Source organism: Euphorbia lathyris, chromosome 5 (assembly GCF_963576675.1).
Source record: "Euphorbia lathyris chromosome 5, ddEupLath1.1, whole genome shotgun sequence".
Taxonomy (NCBI): Eukaryota; Viridiplantae; Streptophyta; class Magnoliopsida; order Malpighiales; family Euphorbiaceae; genus Euphorbia; species Euphorbia lathyris.
The window spans coordinates 18,701,671-18,720,945 of NC_088914.1; the positions used below are offsets into that span (position 1 = coordinate 18,701,671).

Below are 19,275 nucleotides of genomic sequence, written 5' to 3' on the forward strand. Positions count from 1 at the left end.
TTGGTGTTCATGATTGCTTACATCCTATTGACAATAACTGGAATAAGGTACACATTTAGTACCATGATTACTGGGGGAGAATCTACAAAGTAACAACAGATCCAACAAAAGTTCACTTTACGTACACCATTACAACAGATTCAACAAAAGTCCACTTTATGTTGATTTAGTTCAATGTACCATCTAAGTTCTACTAGCGTCTGAGTGGAACCAAACGATTAGTGCACCAAACGAGCAAAATTAACAGAAAATGAACTTGTCTGATCTTCCATTAATAGAGTTTGAAATTGCTCATATATATAATGTAACAGTAGCGTTCACCTAGTATAGACTCATTATAATCCTGCAGTGGATATCCAAAACATCCTAAGATGTAGATTTAATAAACATATATCTAACGGTGAATGACCAAATTCATTTTGTCACTCACGGTCCAGGTGAACACTACTGTATAATGTAAATATTAACTTTTCACGAGTTTAGATGTCAAATATATATTTGTCCTTGTTCAATAACCATGGTACTAAATTTGTACCTAATTGCATAATGCAGACAAGAATTTCTGTCTAATATGATGAACTCTTTTAAGTAAATATTGCTTATAATTATATATATAACATTTTAAATGCTTTCTAGTATATATAACAAATTAAATTACAAATTACTGCAACACTGGCAGATGTCTAACCAGAAAAACAAAAAGAGAAAGAAGTAATATATCCTTGCTGTAACTATATGAAACAATCTTTACAAGTTACAAAAAAAATATGTTATAACTTATATGTTATAGTGTTGTGTTGTGACAATCTTTACATTCCATCTGCTGTAGCTTCTACAATGGAAAACCAACCTTAAAACTCATTTTTTTCAAAAATAATAATAACCTCGCAACAATAAAGACACTGATATATCTCTTATGCACAGCTGCTCCTCTGTCAAAAGGTATTCACTTTCTTCAGCAACCAATTCCAAATGCTATATGAAGGTGCCCGGAATTAGCCAGTATAACTAACCTGTGGATCATTTTCTCACTTAAACCCCTCGTAGGAGTCCGGAAACGATCTCGACAACCAAAAATGTTTCAGCTTAATTATTGCGGCAAATAAACCATAGCATAGTATGTGCATCAATCCCACCCCCATGTACCTATATCCATGCGAATAAGTTATTAGTTCATAAGCAGCAGTAACCAAAGATATCAGACCGGTGATCACGTACCATAAAGGAGCATACGGGGATGATAAGTCAAGGAATGGATACGGCCACCTATCAGAAAAGGAGAGTAATCATCATGAACAAAAACTGAAGTAAAAGTTACGCGAACATAACAGCTTTTTGCAAAACATAAACTAACTTACCACATTGAAACACAAGCATGGATGATCCATTGAAAGACGACAAATACACTAGTCCACAAAATGAAATATGCAATCCGAAAAACTGGGAATCGCTGGAAGAAGAAAAAAAAACACGATTACAAATTTTTACTCATGTTTCAAGTAACTAGATCCGAAAAAAACACTGTAACATTGAGGAATTAAGATTACCAAGCAATTCAAAGTTGTGTCCCCAAGGAGTAAAATAGCATTGACAGAATGCATGCAAGCATTGATCTGCATTTGCAAAAGATAAATTATATAACTATAAACGATAAGTAATTTCTTGATAAAAAGAAGCCAAGCCGTCGAACTTGTAAAACAAATTTTAAACGTTAAGTAAACTCATCTAACTCTTGTTTTTATGCATCGATCTCGTAACCTTAAGTAGCTTTTGCTATCCAATATAAAAAGATGGTCGCAAAGAAGCAGCGGAATAATAGGTATATACTCACAAAATCGAGACTGAAATCTTTAGCCATCAGGAACGGATAAAGAACGAACCAGAATACAATGTCGGTAAGCAATACGGCCCCTGCTGAAGTCTGCGCATGTGTGAAAAAGAAACTAATGAGCCAGACATTTCAATAAGACACATCGGCATGCAACCTGAAAATGATTTTCAACAGTAGACTCAGTTCACGATCCTAGTATCCACATTGGACAGTAGAGGAATAGCTGGATCCATAACTTGATTTAATAGCTAGAATTATATTATTTCAAACAAAAAATGGATTTGAAACAATTTTTAACCATCCAGAATGAACATAAGACGAGCTATTTCAGCTCAGGATAATATTATTGATCATTTTAACTCGCTATTTCTGCAGATAAATGAGTTCAAATCTTGTTCATTAACAATTACAAGACACACCGAAACATGGATATCTTTGTATTTCGGCTTCTAGACTACTTTAATGATGCTAATTTAACATGGCATTCGCTGCAGGTAGAAAAGAAAAATGAAAGATTGACAATAAAAAGAACTAAAATAAAGGTTTCATTTTTTGCACAGAAGCTATAACAAATGTTTCTAAACGAAACATCACCTGAAAAACAATTTGAAACAAATAACTCCATGCATCTGCAGTTTGGCGATTATGCTTTATTCCGGTCACAACTTGATTTTTCGAGAAGGAAGATGTCCCTGCAGTTTCCCCGAGTGACGGTGCTATATAGTTGCCCTGCTCTGCATCCAAATCCTCATGAACAGCCATATCACCATTGAGTCCGTTTCGATGTTTGAGACATCCATAAATGGAGAATGAAGATCCAAGCTACAAATATTGAAGTTGAGAGATAAATACGTGTGCAGACCGACATAAGCGAATCAGACAAAAGTGGCTGCTGCCTACTTCCAAATGTAATCAACAAATTCGGCTTTCAAATCATTCATAGTATATATAAATCGGTGCAGGAAACGTACCGCAAAATATATGGTGACTAAAGTAAAAGTCCATCTGTGCAGCACAAAGGAAACGAAGAAAAACAATTACAAATGCCTCAAATAAGTAAAGTAATTCGTTTATGCGGTTCAATGACTTACTGAGTATAGAAGTAAAAGATACCAACTCCATCAACAATCGTATTTGTTGCGATTAGTGAGAACATGATTATGAAAGCAGTAATCCTAAAAGTGAGTAACCACGCAGGATGAATTCCTCGGAGACAAGTTTTCCAAGCTTCATCCTTATACAAATGTCCGATACATTCCTGTCGATTTTCTCTCTCGGATTTCGAATTTCTGTATCCTTCATGCTTCCATGTTAGATATGCAGCAAAGACCATGGCAACAAAAAGAAATACAAAGCAAAGGAAGAACCTCCAGTTCAACCAATAACTTAAAACTGTTGTATCAGCAGTCATGATCGGCTGCCAAGTATGTTTCGAAGATCCTGTTAAGAAACTCAAATCGTTTATTCGTATTCCATTAATCGCCATATTTTCTATCTTATCTTGGTTCAAAAATTGAAAATTTGATAAGCAAATTGTAGAGGAATGAAATTATTTTTCACTAGAAAAACTAGTGTCAGTCCAACTTTCCAAGCTCACTATGAGGAAACCAAACCCCAAAAAATGAATTTCACAGTTTTGAAGAACTTAAAACCCCCAAACAAGTCCTCAGTGAGTCATTGCAAGAAAACTATTTACAAGATATGATAAATAGGGTTTTCAATTTCTGACACAACAACACGATTTACAGATACAACCCGTTATATCATATATAATCATATTGAATATATAAATCTAGAAACATGTTTTCACACCCCTAAAGAACAAAAGTAGTCTAAAGAATAAGCAATGTAAATCAAATAAATAAATCAAATAGTCATTAAGAGGAATTCAAAGCAAACACAGAAGCAAGTTATAAGAATTCAGAAAAAGGAGATTGGTGAATGACCCATTAATTATTCAATTGAGCTAGTGTCAGTCCTGAGAATCTCAAAATCACTCAAGAAATCAACCTCAGTAAAAAGAAAATTAAAAAAATAAAAGAATCTCCTTTAGGTTCTTTTCTTCACTCCCTAACCCTTGAATGAACAATAAAACAAACAGTTTGCATACATGAAGATAAAAAAAAAAAAAAAAAAAAAAAAAAAAATTCAGAGATTCTTTACTTAAAATGTGATTAATCCATAAAAGGTAAGATCATAAATATTAAAATGAAAAAACAAAACAAGAAAAACCCTAGTGCAATCGAATTCAAAAGAGGGGAAAAACAGAAAAAGCAAGGCAAAGGCGTGGAACTTACTGCTTCTAAATTGAAATGCTGATCACGCAAAAGAATATGCTTTTCTTCTCCACAATCCTCAGCAACAGAGATACCAGACACGAGGTTTTTAACAAAACAATACTTTTTTTAAGAGAATCCTTCTGATTCTCAATATCTACAGAAATAGGAGAAGATTCAGATGATTCGAAAGTTTCCGATTTTGACTTGTGGGTATGATTCTTAATATGGAAAATTGAAAAGGGTATGATCTGGCACTAATTATATTGTGCTGGAATGGTTCGATTTGGAGGAAGAAATTGAAATTTGGAGGAAAAACCAGAGAGAAACGAGTGAAGCTAAGGCAAATTGAGTATATGCCAGTGTGGGGAAACGAAGGAGGAAGGTTTGACACGTTTTCCGAAATAACAATAAACAAAATGTGACAAAAATTGCAATTTTGTTATTTATTTCCATAATTTACAATTAATCATAATCATATCCACCTGGATGGTTGGTCTCTATCTTGAATATTGTAATGTTAATTCAATTCGTTTTCTTTCTTGTATTGTGTTTGTAGATTTTGACCCTTGTTTGCCGGAAAATGTTTTGCTTATCGGTTGTTAAAAATAAAATATCAAAGAAATTTTTATCAAATATGGTTTGATATTAAAAAATGTATTAAATTTTTAGAGAGCAGAATCGTGTTGCTGATCGCTTGGCGGCGGCGGGCCATGAAGGGACGTTAGGCGTTACTATCCTTCCTGTTTCCCCTAGTTTCATCTCTCCTTTTCTCTTAGAAGATAGAATTGGGGTTAGCTTAATTCCTGAGTAGTTTGTTGTTGTTCGTTTTCTTTTCCTTTTCTATCAAAAAAAAAATGTATTAAATTTATTATTTAGAGGCAATTGAATTTAAGTTTATGCGTTAAATAATTTTGATTTTTTTTTTTTTTGAAGCAAATAGTAATTCATTCCTTAAATCAAGTCAGCAGAAATAGTCCCCTGCAATCAATTCGGAGCATAAAAAGATACGAACTCGTTAGCATTTGACAGGGCATGTCGTGCAACAACATGAGCTCCCCTGTTCGCTAGACGTAGAGAAAAAGACACAGTGTAATCGTGTCGACTACTTAAGTAAAAACAACCCAATTGTTAAGTAAAAACAACAAAAGTGACATATTATGGAGGATGGAGTAAAAATTTCTATCACGAGTAATATGCGTGTACATTTTGATTTGATTATAATTGTTTGAGTAACTAAAATTAAGCCCTTGTTTGGGAGGAGGTAAACGGGAGTAAATCGGAGTAATGGAAGGTTAAGTATTGAGTTAACTTTGTTTGGGAGTTATTTTTTGAGAGTAAATGGAGGTTAATGGGGTTAAATGTTTACTTCCTCTAACCTCCAAACTCTAACCTCCAAATTGAGGGTTAATGGGAGTAACGTAAACTTTTTCAAAATTTCTTGTCTCAGCAGAGTAAATTTAACCTTCCTTCCCCTCCATATTTAAACTCTCAAACAAAATTAAACATTTAACCTCATTTACATCCTATAAACTCCCAAACAAGGTTAATTGTTAACTTTCTATTCCATCGCTTCCCTTCCCTTTCCATTACCTCCTAACTGTCGATGTGCTAAAAGTAAGATGTATTATATTAATGATAACCTTCTAAAAATATTACATTGTGCCTCTCAAGGAATAATAAATCTCCAAACTTGGTTCATTGGTTTGTCGAAAATCTTGTATAGTAAAATATTTTCTTAAAAAAATTTTTTTTTTTGGTAGAAAAGGAAAAGAAAAACGAACAACAACAAACTACCCAGGAATTAGCCTAGGGAAGCTAACCCCAATTCTATCTTCTAAGAGAAGAGGAGAGATGAAACTAGGGGAAACAGGAAGGGTAGTAACGCCTAAGGTGCCTTCATGGCCCGCCGCCGCCAAGCGATCAGCAACACGATTCTGCTCTCTAAAAATGTGTCTGAACTCTACGAACTCAAAGGAGGAGCAAAGCCTTTTAATAGCTTTGATGAGGTTGCGACTGTTAAGACCCATAGAATGATTCTCAGAAATCATTTTAATTGCTTCCAAATTATCAGACTCCACAGAGAGCCTCTTAACACCCAGCCTTTTTTCTTAAAAAATTTTAGGTAGTCACCCGCCACTTATTTTCATTTTCCAGTATTACAACTAAATACCGAAAAATATTTTATTTTCCAACACAAAATTTTCCATTACCTAATATTTTCCAAAAACACAGTAAAAAAAAATATTTTCACTCTCGTTAATACAAAACAGATTTTTTTTGTTAATTAATAAAAATATAATTCGAAAGATTATTTTCCACTAAAGAAATGGAGACTATATTCTTACAAAAATTTATTCTAGATATTGAAGCGGAAAATAAAGAAGGATTTCCATTCACACCATGGGATTCAGTTAATTAATCCATCAATCAAATGAAATGATTGGTGATTGATTATTTAATGAATCCATCAATCAAATGAAATGATTGATGATTGATTACTATCTTTATGTAAGGGGGTCCTGTAGACGGATCCAAGAGGGAATATCCGTACACACAGCTTCGGTATAGCATTTTCTGGTAACAAGTGGATACTCAAATCTCATGCCTTCTTCACCGTAGCTTATTCCATACCTTATGGGACACAGACAGCAACATCGAGTAAAAAAGGTAAAAATAAGGTAAGAATACAAGGTATCTACCTGTTACAATCTCTACAAATGTACAACTAGATTAAATTGCTGCCTTTGAGCCAGAAAGGTTTAAATATTCACTTTGGCATTTTCCCCAAATTTACATCTGTTTCTTCTACTTTCATGGCAATAATACATTCTATCTTCCATATCATTCTTGATCCAGTTTCTCTGCTATGAAATCAACAGGTAATGATCCTAGAGGGACTGTATTCTCTACCTCTTCAAAAGGGTCATCATCAAAATGTTCCTCATCTTCATATTCATCATCAGTATACCCATCATTTTCATCGAAACTCGAGCCATCCCCAATTACTGACATTGTATTATTGGTACCATCCTCACTAGGCAGAATTACAGCTTGGTAGGAGTGTTCTGTGGCCTGTGAAATGCTTTCGAATTCCTCGACTTTCCTCAGAAGATCATCGGGTCCGAGATGAATATCATCTAGCACAATTGCCTTGCTTGATTCAATTGCGCGCTTCCACAGGGACATCATCTTAGGGCTCGAGTATGATATATTATCCGAGGTACTTGAATCTACATGAGAAAAAAAAAATCATGTAAACAGCTCAGAGATATCAAAGGTATAAGATTTTCCATCAGTGACATCCAAATGTTATCAGAAATTGACCAGGAAAATAGTAATGTGTTACCAGAATATCAAGAAGAAAAGCATAGTGTTTGTTCTTCAATTCTATTTTCCGTTATAAGTCTTTATCATTAAGCTCGTTCTGGACATTGTATATCAAATGACGTGATATTGTAACAAGAAAAGAGACAAAAAACAGTAGACAAACTGTATGAAGCTCTCTTCTCCTCAGCAAAGATTCGATGTGCCTTTCAAGAATGCAGGTGCTAGGAAACTACTTCATTTCAACATCCAATAGGGACATTTCATTTCCATGAAACTACTTCATTGCAATATCAGAGAGCGAGGTTTCAGCCGTTTTAGACAAATGATCCTAGTGGACAATATGGGTTTACAAATAATTGTTTTTCATATCTCATGTAGTTCAAGGAGCCAAGTGAAGCTTCCTTGTACTTTTGCAATTTTTCATTGTTCATATAGTTTAGGATACTAGCATTGGTGAGACCTTCATATAAGTCCAGAGTATATCCTTAATTTACCAATTGTCTAAAATGCTCTACATTGCTTTGCTATCTTCTAATCCAACCAGAGGTAGGTAACATAAATTGAATAGTTACATTAAAGTTAATGCCATGAAACTCATCCGAATTAAGTGTGTTCCTACACCAATCTAATAAATAAACCAACAATTAAAATATAATGTTAATGTACAGAAATTTGTAGCAGCAAGGTATCACTGCAGCAACTAAATCTTGTGTCACGATAGGCTGAAAACAGGTTGCGATTTTCTAGAATAAGTTATGGGAATGTAATGCACTACTTCTGTTGTGCTTTTTAAGACGTACCTGAATCATCTGTACCGCTTCCATCTTCAGTAGGAAGTTTAACTGAAGGAACGTCCGGATACATTGATTTCCAGTTTTGTCCCCTCCACATCAATATCTGCTCATCATCGAAAGACAAAAGAACGCAAGGTACTAATTCCTGGAAAATCAACATTGAAATCCTTAAATAAAATGATGTTGCTCAAATAAATGAAGCAATGTTGAACTATAATAGAATTCAACAAACTTTTTCAGAGAGCACTATACCAAATATTTAACTTCAAGAAGTTTGTATTAAGCAAGTCTTTTGCAAACAAAATTATAATGGTATACCATCAACTAAAGCTTTAAAGGTCATATGTTTTTTTACCACTACATCCCCCCAAAAAAACAAACAATTATTTTTTTAAGCATTTCCGTGGATACTGGACGACCCCGAATCATTTCGAGACTAAGGCTTTGTTGTTGTTGTTGTTGTTATTTCTGTGGATATTTCTTTCCGAAATGCAGTATGAACAAAAGAGCAAAGAAAAACTCCTGCTCCATGAGTAAACCTAACAACAGAAAGATTTCTCAACCAGCAAATGCTTTCCAGACAGATAGGTTCTCCTTCTTGCAAAGTTCACTAGACTTTTCATATAAATGATGCCTCACCCTGTGCTATGGGACATGGGTTCCCATCCCTCCACGCTATGTGGACACTACATCTCACTTGAACAGGAAATGTTATTGGTCCAGAAACCATTTCAGTGAAGCCCGATACTATGTGGACAAACACATCCTCTCTTTGGTTGAAAAATGTAAGGAAAATTTAGGAAAAGTACATAACAGGACCAATGACTATCCTTTTCCTTCCTCCAAATGCTTGTAGATCCAAATAAAGCAAAAATAAGGTCCCAGGAAGAATTTTTTTATAGATGAAACTTAAAATGAGAACTGTAAAGTTTCGTTGTCTTCTGTGAGGAGGCACTGCATGTATTATTTCACCACAGTGATTGGTATGAGTTGAAAAGTTCAGATCTTAACATGAGTTCCGATAAAAATCAGGTGCAAATGGGTGGTCATTTAAAAATATTGAGGATCACATAGATCCATTTTTACTTTTCTATTGTGTTTGTAAAAATCTATAACCATAATAAGACACTTTCAACAATTTCAGTGCTTGAGAGTGAAAACCATTGAGATTATCATTCACTTCTTGCTCAGATTTATTGCCTTCTCAAGTCTTGTAGGGGAAGAAATGATGTCAGGGATTCAGAAGTTGCCTGTTGGGGGAGTCTTCTTGGAATTTGATAATAATGTTATTCTTAAAATGGACACAAATCCCACTATATGTCTGGGAGTTCTAATGCGTGGAGGCCCAAGCCTCCATCTCCCACAATATTTCTTTCATGTTATATGTTATACACAGACACCTATTTCTGACAAGGTTATGTAACTCGTTCACCAGTTTAGCCTACAATCTAGAAAATGCTAAGAAAATTATGTTTCTTCAATACAAAGAATGAAGCTTAATGGGCCCTAAGCACTTGAATGGGAAGAGGAAAAGGATATATCAACATTCTTTTGCATCTCTTCAGATTCACATAATGTCATTGCAATATTAGGAAAAAAAACAAATCATAGATAAAATGGCAAAATAGAAAGAGACGTTTAGTCATCTTTCATTCTGCTTATACATGCTTAGTTTTCAACAGAACTTTTTAGCGAAGAATCTTGTTTATAAATTTCACGCAACAATATTTCATGCCCTTGCACCAAAAAGACAGAATATAAGATGCAGTATCAGGAGTTAAAACACAGGATATTTTGTATACCTTAAGCTTAGCACCCAACTTCTTGTAATCACTAGGATTCATCCCTTGGCAGTCTATCTTCACCAATGGGCTTCCTTCAAAGGCACTCCTTACATCTCTTACCAAGGTAATGTAGACTCCATTTTTAGCTGCAATTTGAATGCAAAAATAAGCTCTTCAAACTAAGAAATTACCATCAGAGAGGAAGAGTGATATACACATTAGCCTTGTTTTATAAGAGCTGTGAATATTAGCTTCCATGTGACAATTAGGAATACAGGAAACTTAACCATGTAAAAGAAGGTTGTGTCACCCTTCTGAATTAACAATTACTGAGTTACCAGGAAGAAGAGCCACGTAGAAACTGGGTTATTTCAGTGAATGATTAGGAAATTACCTAGTTTAGTGATTGGCAGAAGACTCTTCCCTTTCTTCCTGAATTCATCAGCTTCTGCCTTTGTCAGCCCTTCAGGTGCTTCTTGGATGAGTTTTGGGTAAACAGGAGCTGCTGGTTTCCAGAGCATCACAGGGTACTTTGGACGGGTTCTATATTCATAGTTTCTTCCAGCGAAAAGATAAACTACACCACCAATTCTATGAATGACCTTACCACGAGTTCTTTCCTAGAAGTATAACAAGAAAAGAAAACAAAACTGTTATGACTCTACATCAACCTTGAGGAAAAAGCAAAACCTCAAAATGAAGTCAAAAGTAACACTGCATACAGATTCCAGTGCACAACAGTAGGGCTGTCAATTTCTGACAGGCATAGTTGTTAAGGGTGCGCCTAAGGCTCCAGGCTCACAAGGCACTAGACCGAGCACCTTAGCACCCCAAAGGCGCATGTTGTCGCCAAGGCGTGCCTTTGTGCGCCTAGCCGTGATTATAAGAGGCGAACCTATATTTCACATGGGTTTTTTGTAGGATTTTTTAGGGTTTAATCTCCAGCATTGGATAACTAACTTTATAGATGAACATACTGAGGATAAAGACGATCAAATCCTTGAAGAAGATTTTGATGATGTTGGAGATGAGGAGAGTGATGATTGATGAATATGGAGACTTTTGATGAGAAGTAGCTATTAGTAAACTCAGGATTTACTATTTAGTTGAACACTTGAACTTTAGAATATAAGGTTTATTGCATATTAGAATTTATGGTTAACAATATTGTCATGATTTAGTACTTATTCGCATTTTGATTTAAAAAAAATTCATTTCTTATATTCTAAATATTATCATTTATGATTTTATACTTTCTTTATTCTTTCAGTGCGCCTTGTGTCACTCAGAGGCGCGCCTGGGCCTTATGCCTGGTGTCAAGGCTCCAGGACCCCTTGCGCCTTAGTATGCCTTTAATAACTATGCTGATACGACGTCATGATTTACATAGACAACACAAGAGTAACGCATGATTTATATAGACAATTGGACTGAACACAAGAGTAACACGAGAACCCATTTTGACACCCCTACACAAGAGTAATTCAAAAGTAATATACAATTTCATACTCATAAACAAGGCAATTACCTCCAAATGGTGGCAAATATTATCCATATCCACAGTTGGAACTCCCTTACAACGAACTTTACACACAGGCCCCCTCCTCCAATGCGAGTGTATCAACTCCAACATGTTATGCGTTAACCCATCTCTTCCTATTCAGCAGAAATAAAACAAATTCTGACATTTGCAAAGGCCCCAGGGAACAAAATCATTGAATTCAAGCAAGAAATTGTAACAAACAAAGCTCACCGAGATTAACCTGGCGATTATCGGATAAAAGAGGCTTAATAAGCATTTTAATTTCCCACCTCTTCAATGGCATCCCGAGAATCTCCTCTCTCGACCTCTGATCCTCCTGAAACTTCCTCATAGGGAACGGGACAGGCATTTCCAAGCGCTTCGTCCCTTCTTTATCAGGCGAAGTAAACGAATCAAAGAGAGGAATCTTTTTCTTGGACTTCTTCAACGGAGCTTTCCCCGTCCAAGGTCGCGGCATTGTTGGAGGCGCGAAAGGCAAGAAAGGCGGTTCACGAATAGCTAACGGCTTCACTTTAGGAATCTCAGAGTAGCTATACTGAAATTCGAAGGGAGCATCAGGGAGTAGATAAGAAACGCCATTGTCCCCAATGAGGACGGAGCGGTCACCTTCGGATGAAACGACACCGTCTCTGACAGGCTTGTAGTACTTGGTTCGACTGTGGGGGAGCTTGAAGGCAGGATTGGGAGTGGAATTTTGGGGATTTTTGGATTTCCTGAGAGGAGGAGGATATTTGGGGATTGGGATGGGTGGTTGAGGAGGAGGAGCAGAAGAAGAAGAAGAAGAAGAAGTAGATGTTGGGTCATTCCGTGGCGATGATGGGAGTGAAGAGAAGAGGTTGAGTCCAGGCAAAGAAGCTACAATCGCCATTGGAGAACCTTTATCTTAATTTTTCATAATCCAGTAACTGATTATTGGTCAATGGTGATGATTGCAGTTGCAAGGCTAAGAGATTTTTTTTTCTGGTTTATCAGTTGCTGAGAGTGAGAGAGAGACAGATGGACTGAAAATTGCGGGCGAAAACCGGATAGACGATATAGGAGTAAATTACACTTATGTCCTCTCAACCTTTTTACATTTTAAATTTTTAAATTTTAATAGAAAAATTAAGGTCATCACTATAGACTGGTTGCTTAACTTTGTAAGTATTTCACCAGCTATCTAAACTTGCTTATTTGTCTATAAAAATAGGTTAGCTTCCTGAACTTTGCAAGTGTCTCAACAACTCCCTAAACTTGCTTATTTTGTAACAACTAAATACAAAAACCATAATACTAACTCTCGATCCTCATTCATTCAATCTCTCAAACCTGCAACACTAATTCTTATAATAGGTTGAAAGGTAGAAGTGAAAAAATTACCTCTCAAATAGATGAAGACGTATTTTTAGAATTTAGGTTTAATAAGTTTTTGTATTTAGTTGTTACAGAATAAACAAGTTTAGGGAGTTAATGAGACACTTGCAAAGTTCAGAAAGGTAATCTACTTTTATGGACAAGTTTAGGGAGTTGGTGATACGAAATAAGCAAGTTTTGGGAGCTGGTGATACCTGCAAAGTTCAGGGAGTTAATCTACTATTTTGGACAAGTTCAGGGAGCTGGTGATGTATTAGAGCAAAAATCAACTAATTTTTAATACATGTCCGTAGCAGCAAACAACCATAGATAAGACAAACGAACCCTTAATTTTATTATGGGCTTAAACCATTATTTGGCCTTCGACCTATCCAAATTTTTGTTTGATCTATTATTTGGTCACATTTGGTCTCTGACTTATCCCAATTGGTTCAATTTCACCCAATTTAAATAGAGATTTAACATAATTGTTATTCTATTGACACGTGGCAATATTTTGACACTTAAATTTGATAAATTTTAGTTCAGACATTTATTTTTATTTTTTTTTCTTTTTAATCTAATTCATTATCTTCACAGAACAGAGTTTATGTGTCAAACAAATTTCAAAATATGTGACGTATCAATTTCATTTGTTAAAATATCGCTACATATAAGTGAAATTTCACTAATTGAGATAGTTTAGAGGGTCAAATGTGATTGAATATTAGATCATGGACCAAATGATAAAATTTTGAATAGGTTAGGTATAACACCTTAAGCCTTTTATTATGCTCTCCTAATTTCAAAAGTTTGACCATTAACCAAATTAAAATGATTTATAAAAACATAAAAATAAAAAAATTAAAGTTATTTAGTATTATATTTTTTAAAAAAAATAAAAAATTACGCACAATGCGCTTACATTAAAGAAGAAAGAAAAATCCCTACCAGACCTGGATGTTATTCGAACCCATGACCTCCCTAATCATAGGTAAACTCTCAACCACTAGGGTAAGAGTTTCACCATAAATTATTTAGTACTATATTTTAAAACTAATATTTTTTATATTTAAATTCACATTTTTTATTTCCAAAACTTTTTTTATAATCAATATCAAAATAAAAAAATAAAAAAATTAAAATTTTATTGTAGAGAAATTTTGTGTTAATAAAGTGTGAAATTCAAAAGTCATAAAATATAATTTTGAAATGGGGATCCCATTTCCTTTTTCATTTTTTCATTTTGCTTTTTTATAAATATTTTTTTATCCTATTTTTCTCCATTTTTTTTTTACGTTTGACATAATATAATAACAAAAAAATAAAATTGAGTTTTGAATTAAGCGGCGGAAAGAAACAATAAAATTGACCTAACCTAATAACTTTAAAAATAATCACAAAAAATATAAAAAAAACTAAAAAATAAATGGTAAACATGAAATTAATTGGGAAATTCGAAGAGATCCTTGTAAAGCATATCGGGAACGAGTGCGGAGATCCCACAAGACAGAAAACATATCCTCATCCCTGCTTGTGGAGGATAACAAAATCGCCATCCTCATTCTTTAGGATTCTAATAAAAAAAACTATCCATCCCTGACAAAACCACGTAGTTTGAATTAGTATGAGTATCAAAGCATAAAAGCGTTGTTTACTTCTGATAAAATCCAATGTTATGAAAATCGAACAGGATCGGTTGGTTCGACTGCAAACTAGTCAGGTTTTCAGTCCGGTTGATATTGGTTTTCAATATCAATCGTGAATCGATCCGATTGAACGATTTGATTCGGTTAGTCATTCACACATGTTTAATTAAAAAAACAAATATGTTTAATGTGCGATATGAACTTGGACCGTTAAGTATAAAACATATTACCACTAAGCTAACTTTCAACTTGTGATTAATAATGAAACTATATACTTATGTTATACTAATTCTGAAAATTTAAAATTTAAAATATTATTTAGTATTTATTTTTTATATATTTTAATAAATATTATTAAAAACTTAATTGATCTTTATAATATAAATAAAGTTTATTTAATATTTGTTTTCACCAAAAATAAAGTTTTCTTATTGTATACATTGGTTTACTCTTTTTATGGGATAAACTTTTCTTTTTAGAATTTTTTTTTAAAAGAATATTTTAGGAAACTTTTTCTTAAAAGGTATGTTTAAGAAATTTTTCATTTCGGGAAACTTGTCATATTTTCCTAGCACATCGTTCACTTAGGATTTCCTAGAGTGACCCTCAGTGTCTCTCACCTTAGGGGAAACGATCTAGTGTACTTTAGGAAAATCAGCTTCCTATAGTGTACCTTAGGGGAAACCATAGCGTACCTCATGGAAAACCATGTAGTGTACCTCGTGGCAAACCTACTTCCTATAGTGTAACTCAGGGAAAACCAACTTCCTAGAGTGGACATCAGGGGGGCTTAAAGTAAACATAGGGGAACCAATGACCAGTTAATATTTTAACGTGTTTTTGTGAGCCAATTAAAAAGCAAGAAAAATCAGAAAGTGTACGTATCAATCCATCGTGGAAGTCAAAGTGGAGGTTACTCAATATGGTGGAGAACGTGGATTAGTGGAAAGAAGCAGAAAGTTACCTCAAATGTCTATAAAAGAAAGAAAACAACTCAACACACTCAAGCAAAACTCTAGCAAATTATCTCTAGACTTCAACATTTTTATAATTCTTAGTTATTCCCTTAGTTTCAATTTTCAGATTTCTAGTTTCATTCTCGCTTCCTAGTACATTTTTATTTTATTTGTTGTTCAATCATTTCTGTAAGGTCGGTATCGTTTTGATAATTGAATATTTGGAATTTTACGGTCTCTTAATTCCATACAATCGTTTGATACGTAGAAGTTAGAAAGTGCACTCAATTTCATTCCATAGTTCGAGAATACTATAATTCTCTGGCACGTCTGCAATTTTCCATGAAAGAACCAAACAAAAATTGTAAATTTTAAATATATATAAAATTTAATTTAATTTTTTTTAGTAAATTTTATAATTTAAAGTAAATTAATATATATTATTTATGAGGTTATTTGGTTCAATCAATCTGAATTAACCGGTTGAACCAATTGATTCATAATCTAGGCATCAATTCGGTTCGACTTTCGGTTCGGTTTTTAAAAGACGGATAAAATTCTGTTTAGAAAAAAAAAAAGGTTGATAAAATTCGAGTATCTCATTTTGACTCAGTGAGTTACACAAACCCTAAATCAGAGAAAGCCCCATATATAAACCCCTCTTTCCCCATTTATCGTCTCCCACCCTTAATACCCACACTTGCAGATACCTATCCTTCTCTGCAATCATGCAGATCTTCGTGAAAACCCTAACGGGGAAGACAATAACCCTAGAGGTTGAATCCTCAGACACCATTGACAATGTCAAGGCAAAGATCCAGGACAAGGAAGGAATCCCTCCTGACCAGCAGCGATTGATCTTCGCCGGAAAGCAGTTGGAGGACGGCCGCACTCTCGCTGACTATAACATCCAGAAGGAGTCCACTCTCCATCTGGTGCTTCGTCTTCGTGGTGGAGCTAAGAAGAGAAAGAAGAAGACCTACACCAAGCCAAAGAAGATCAAGCACAAGAAGAAGAAGGTCAAGCTCGCGGTGCTCCAATTCTACAAGGTCGATGACTCTGGGAAGGTGCAGAGGTTGAGGAAGGAGTGCCCGAATGCTGAGTGTGGAGCCGGAACTTTCATGGCTAACCACTTTGACAGGCACTACTGCGGCAAGTGTGGATTGACTTATGTTTACAATAAGGCTGGCGGCGATTAGGTTTCTCTTAATGCGATTTTGTTTTGTTATATCGGATTTGGCAATTTAAGTTTGGTACTTTTTGTTTAATTTTCAATACTCCAATTCTTGGAATTTTATGTTTCTGCTTGGATATTAATAGCTGGATTTTGATGGTTTAGTTGCTTTCTTAGATACTGGATTTTATGTTTCTGCTTGGATATTAATACCTGGATTTTGGTGGTTTAGTTGCTTCGTTTAATCAATATCTAATTGTTAATTAGCGCTGCTTTCTTAGATACTGAATCTTGTAGTTTAAGTTAAGTTTCTGCTTGGATATTAATAGCTGGATTTTGATGGTTTAGTTGCTTCGTATAATCAATATCTAATTATTAATTAGAGCTGCTTTCTTAGCTACTGGATGTTGTAGTTTAAGTTTTCTGCTTACTAGATACAAAAGCTGGTTGAATGCCTTGTAGGTAGCGTTGTAAGCATAAGTAAATTAGGAGGAATTTGGTCCTCTGGTCCTGTTCTTTTGGTTGCCCTTTTACTTCTATGATGTGTTTAAATAATTTGCATTCCTCTATGTTTGGATTTGGGGGAAACGAAGTAAGTTTTGTGCATATGCCTTTATTTTAAGAAATGCTTCCATTTAGGAGGTCCTGAAATATAATTCGATCAGAGCGCGTCTAATTTATAGACTCCATAAAAAGATTTGAATGATTAGGCAGTTTTTTTTCAACTTTAAAATTACTTTTGCCTTTCGTCAAAAAAAAGTTTGTATATTCAAAAATTAAGGGATCGCAATTGTCTACATTGGTTGTTACAAAGTTATAACTTTGCTATACAGTTGCTAACCATTTAGCTATAAGTAATGTTTTCTCTCTAGTTCTGGGCGTTTGCCATGTCTTTATTATTTTTGTTTCATGCTTGCCATTGTTTCTATATGCTTCATGGATTTATTGTCTTGCATATCTACAAATTCTATAGATAATGGTAGGCATTGTCTATTGTACATGGCCTTTTGTCTTGTGAGGTTTTCATTCACAGCTTATTTTGGTCTATTGGATGTTCTTTGATATAGAAGTTGTGCATCTCTACATTGTAACAAACTTGAAAATCTTTGCTCATCAATGTTACTGCTGTATGTTTTACCAATATGTTCATAGAGGTTAAATTATTGGTTGGAAGAATCCGTATATCCATGTTCGACTAGTTGGGATATAGTCTTGATTGTATATATAAAGTTGGGATATAGTCATGGTTGTCTATATAAATATGTTGTTGGTTTCTTCTTGGAATTTGAAAGTAGATGTCAGTTTTTTCTATGTTTGTTGTGAATATTATATTGCAGTGCACAATGTTCCACTTGTGTACCGGGGTTAATTCACATCTGATATATTGTATAGACCATACTTGTATGATCTGTTTGATATACTGTGTATAATCAGCAGATGTGATTCCTTGTTCGACGAGGCATTTTTATAGCTTTGAAATTGCCTCCCTCGTGTGCTATTGTTTATCTTTATAGTATCTTGTACTTGCAGACAATCAGATGATGGAACTGAGCTGATTATAGTTCAGGATGATGCTTTAATACTGTTGACTCAGAGTGTTGGTTCAATCAAAATGGAGGATGAATGGTGAATTCTGTGCCTGGGTGCAGGTTTCCACTTAGGGTACTTTACCTTTTAATAGTCATGACCACTTTTGGGAGTCACCTTGAATTTTACATGTTTGAAAGATGGTTGGAGCTTTCAATGAGAGATTAATTAATTGGTAGGCATAGTCCAATGCTGTGTGAGGATTTACTTGTCATTCTGGTAAAAATCCACTTCCATTGCTCATGGTGTATGTCAAATATGTTGAGGTGTTGCTATCGTGTCATAATCTTGTTATGTTGATCTATATATTCTATATGATTATATATGATACAAATGATCCAATAATGATAATCATGTCAAACGGATCATGTCGTGCGGGTTGTCTTTGTAATTGTGTTGTGTTAGAAATTGACAGCCTTAGATTGAGCTGATGGAATTGTAACTTGCAGACAATTAGATGATGGAATTGAGCTGGGGAAAGCTAGAAATGCATTTGATCCAATGTAATCTTAGTATCATATTGAAGTGTTTGATTTGGAATTGAGCTGGCCAATTCTACTTTTAGGAGTTCTTTTTTTTTTTTTTACTCAAGTATAATATAGAATAGAAGTGTTTGATTTGGGTTTAGAAATAATTGTTGATAGCTATTTAGAACGATCAGCTCATTTCTATCAGCAAAAGTTGAATTACACTCAATAGCTGAGTCGAAAAGCGGTAGATAAGCAACAATGAATTGTAGATGTAAACAATTCTATAAAATTGGTAACAAGCAATAGATATACACGAAAGGGCGAGCCAAACATGTTTCTTTGTACTTTAGACCGTTTAAGCAATTTCTTCACCTAAGCAATGTCTTCTCGAGCTCCTAAGCTCAAAAACAATGACAATAAATTAGCTTAAATATGTTGGATTGCAATGTTTTCAACATTGTAGTGCATAGAATGATCAAATTTCAAAACTCTTAGTAATTTTAAAAAATGTCTTTTTTGTTTTGCTTGGGTCTTAGTAGCATGACAGCT

At 34.5% G+C, this 19,275-nt stretch overlaps 3 protein-coding genes across 4 annotated transcripts; 1 reads left to right on the forward strand and 2 right to left on the reverse strand.

Annotated features, from left to right (window-relative positions):
* Nucleotides 1-704: 704 nt before the first annotated feature.
* LOC136230528 (uncharacterized) lies at nt 705-4,501 on the reverse strand. Of its 2 annotated transcripts, none has more exons than XM_066019607.1 (9): nt 4,129-4,501; nt 2,923-3,271; nt 2,803-2,836; nt 2,426-2,653; nt 1,832-1,921; nt 1,548-1,613; nt 1,359-1,450; nt 1,014-1,266; nt 705-932 (listed from the first exon to the last, which is right to left on the reverse strand). In XM_066019607.1, the coding sequence occupies exons 2-8, from the start codon at nt 3,240-3,242 to the stop codon at nt 1,029-1,031; spliced, it is 1,068 nt and encodes a 355-aa protein (XP_065875679.1). In that variant the 5' UTR covers nt 3,243-3,271; nt 4,129-4,501; the 3' UTR covers nt 705-932; nt 1,014-1,028. The 2 variants fall into 2 exon arrangements, with proteins under 2 accessions (XP_065875679.1, XP_065875680.1); XM_066019608.1 differs by having other exon boundaries at nt 705-1,146; nt 1,219-1,266; nt 4,129-4,495.
* Nucleotides 4,502-6,764: 2,263 nt separating this feature from the next.
* Nucleotides 6,765-12,572, reverse strand: LOC136230877 (CRS2-associated factor 2, chloroplastic). The gene is made up of 6 exons (XM_066020071.1): nt 11,769-12,572; nt 11,544-11,671; nt 10,410-10,635; nt 10,034-10,161; nt 8,238-8,376; nt 6,765-7,340 (listed from the first exon to the last, which is right to left on the reverse strand). The coding sequence occupies exons 1-6, from the start codon at nt 12,424-12,426 to the stop codon at nt 6,952-6,954; spliced, it is 1,668 nt and encodes a 555-aa protein (XP_065876143.1). The 5' UTR covers nt 12,427-12,572; the 3' UTR covers nt 6,765-6,951.
* Nucleotides 12,573-16,149: 3,577 nt separating this feature from the next.
* LOC136230599 (ubiquitin-ribosomal protein eS31 fusion protein) lies at nt 16,150-16,833 on the forward strand. The gene has a single exon (XM_066019723.1). The coding sequence runs from the start codon at nt 16,224-16,226 to the stop codon at nt 16,692-16,694; it is 471 nt and encodes a 156-aa protein (XP_065875795.1). The 5' UTR covers nt 16,150-16,223; the 3' UTR covers nt 16,695-16,833.
* Nucleotides 16,834-19,275: the final 2,442 nt, after the last annotated feature.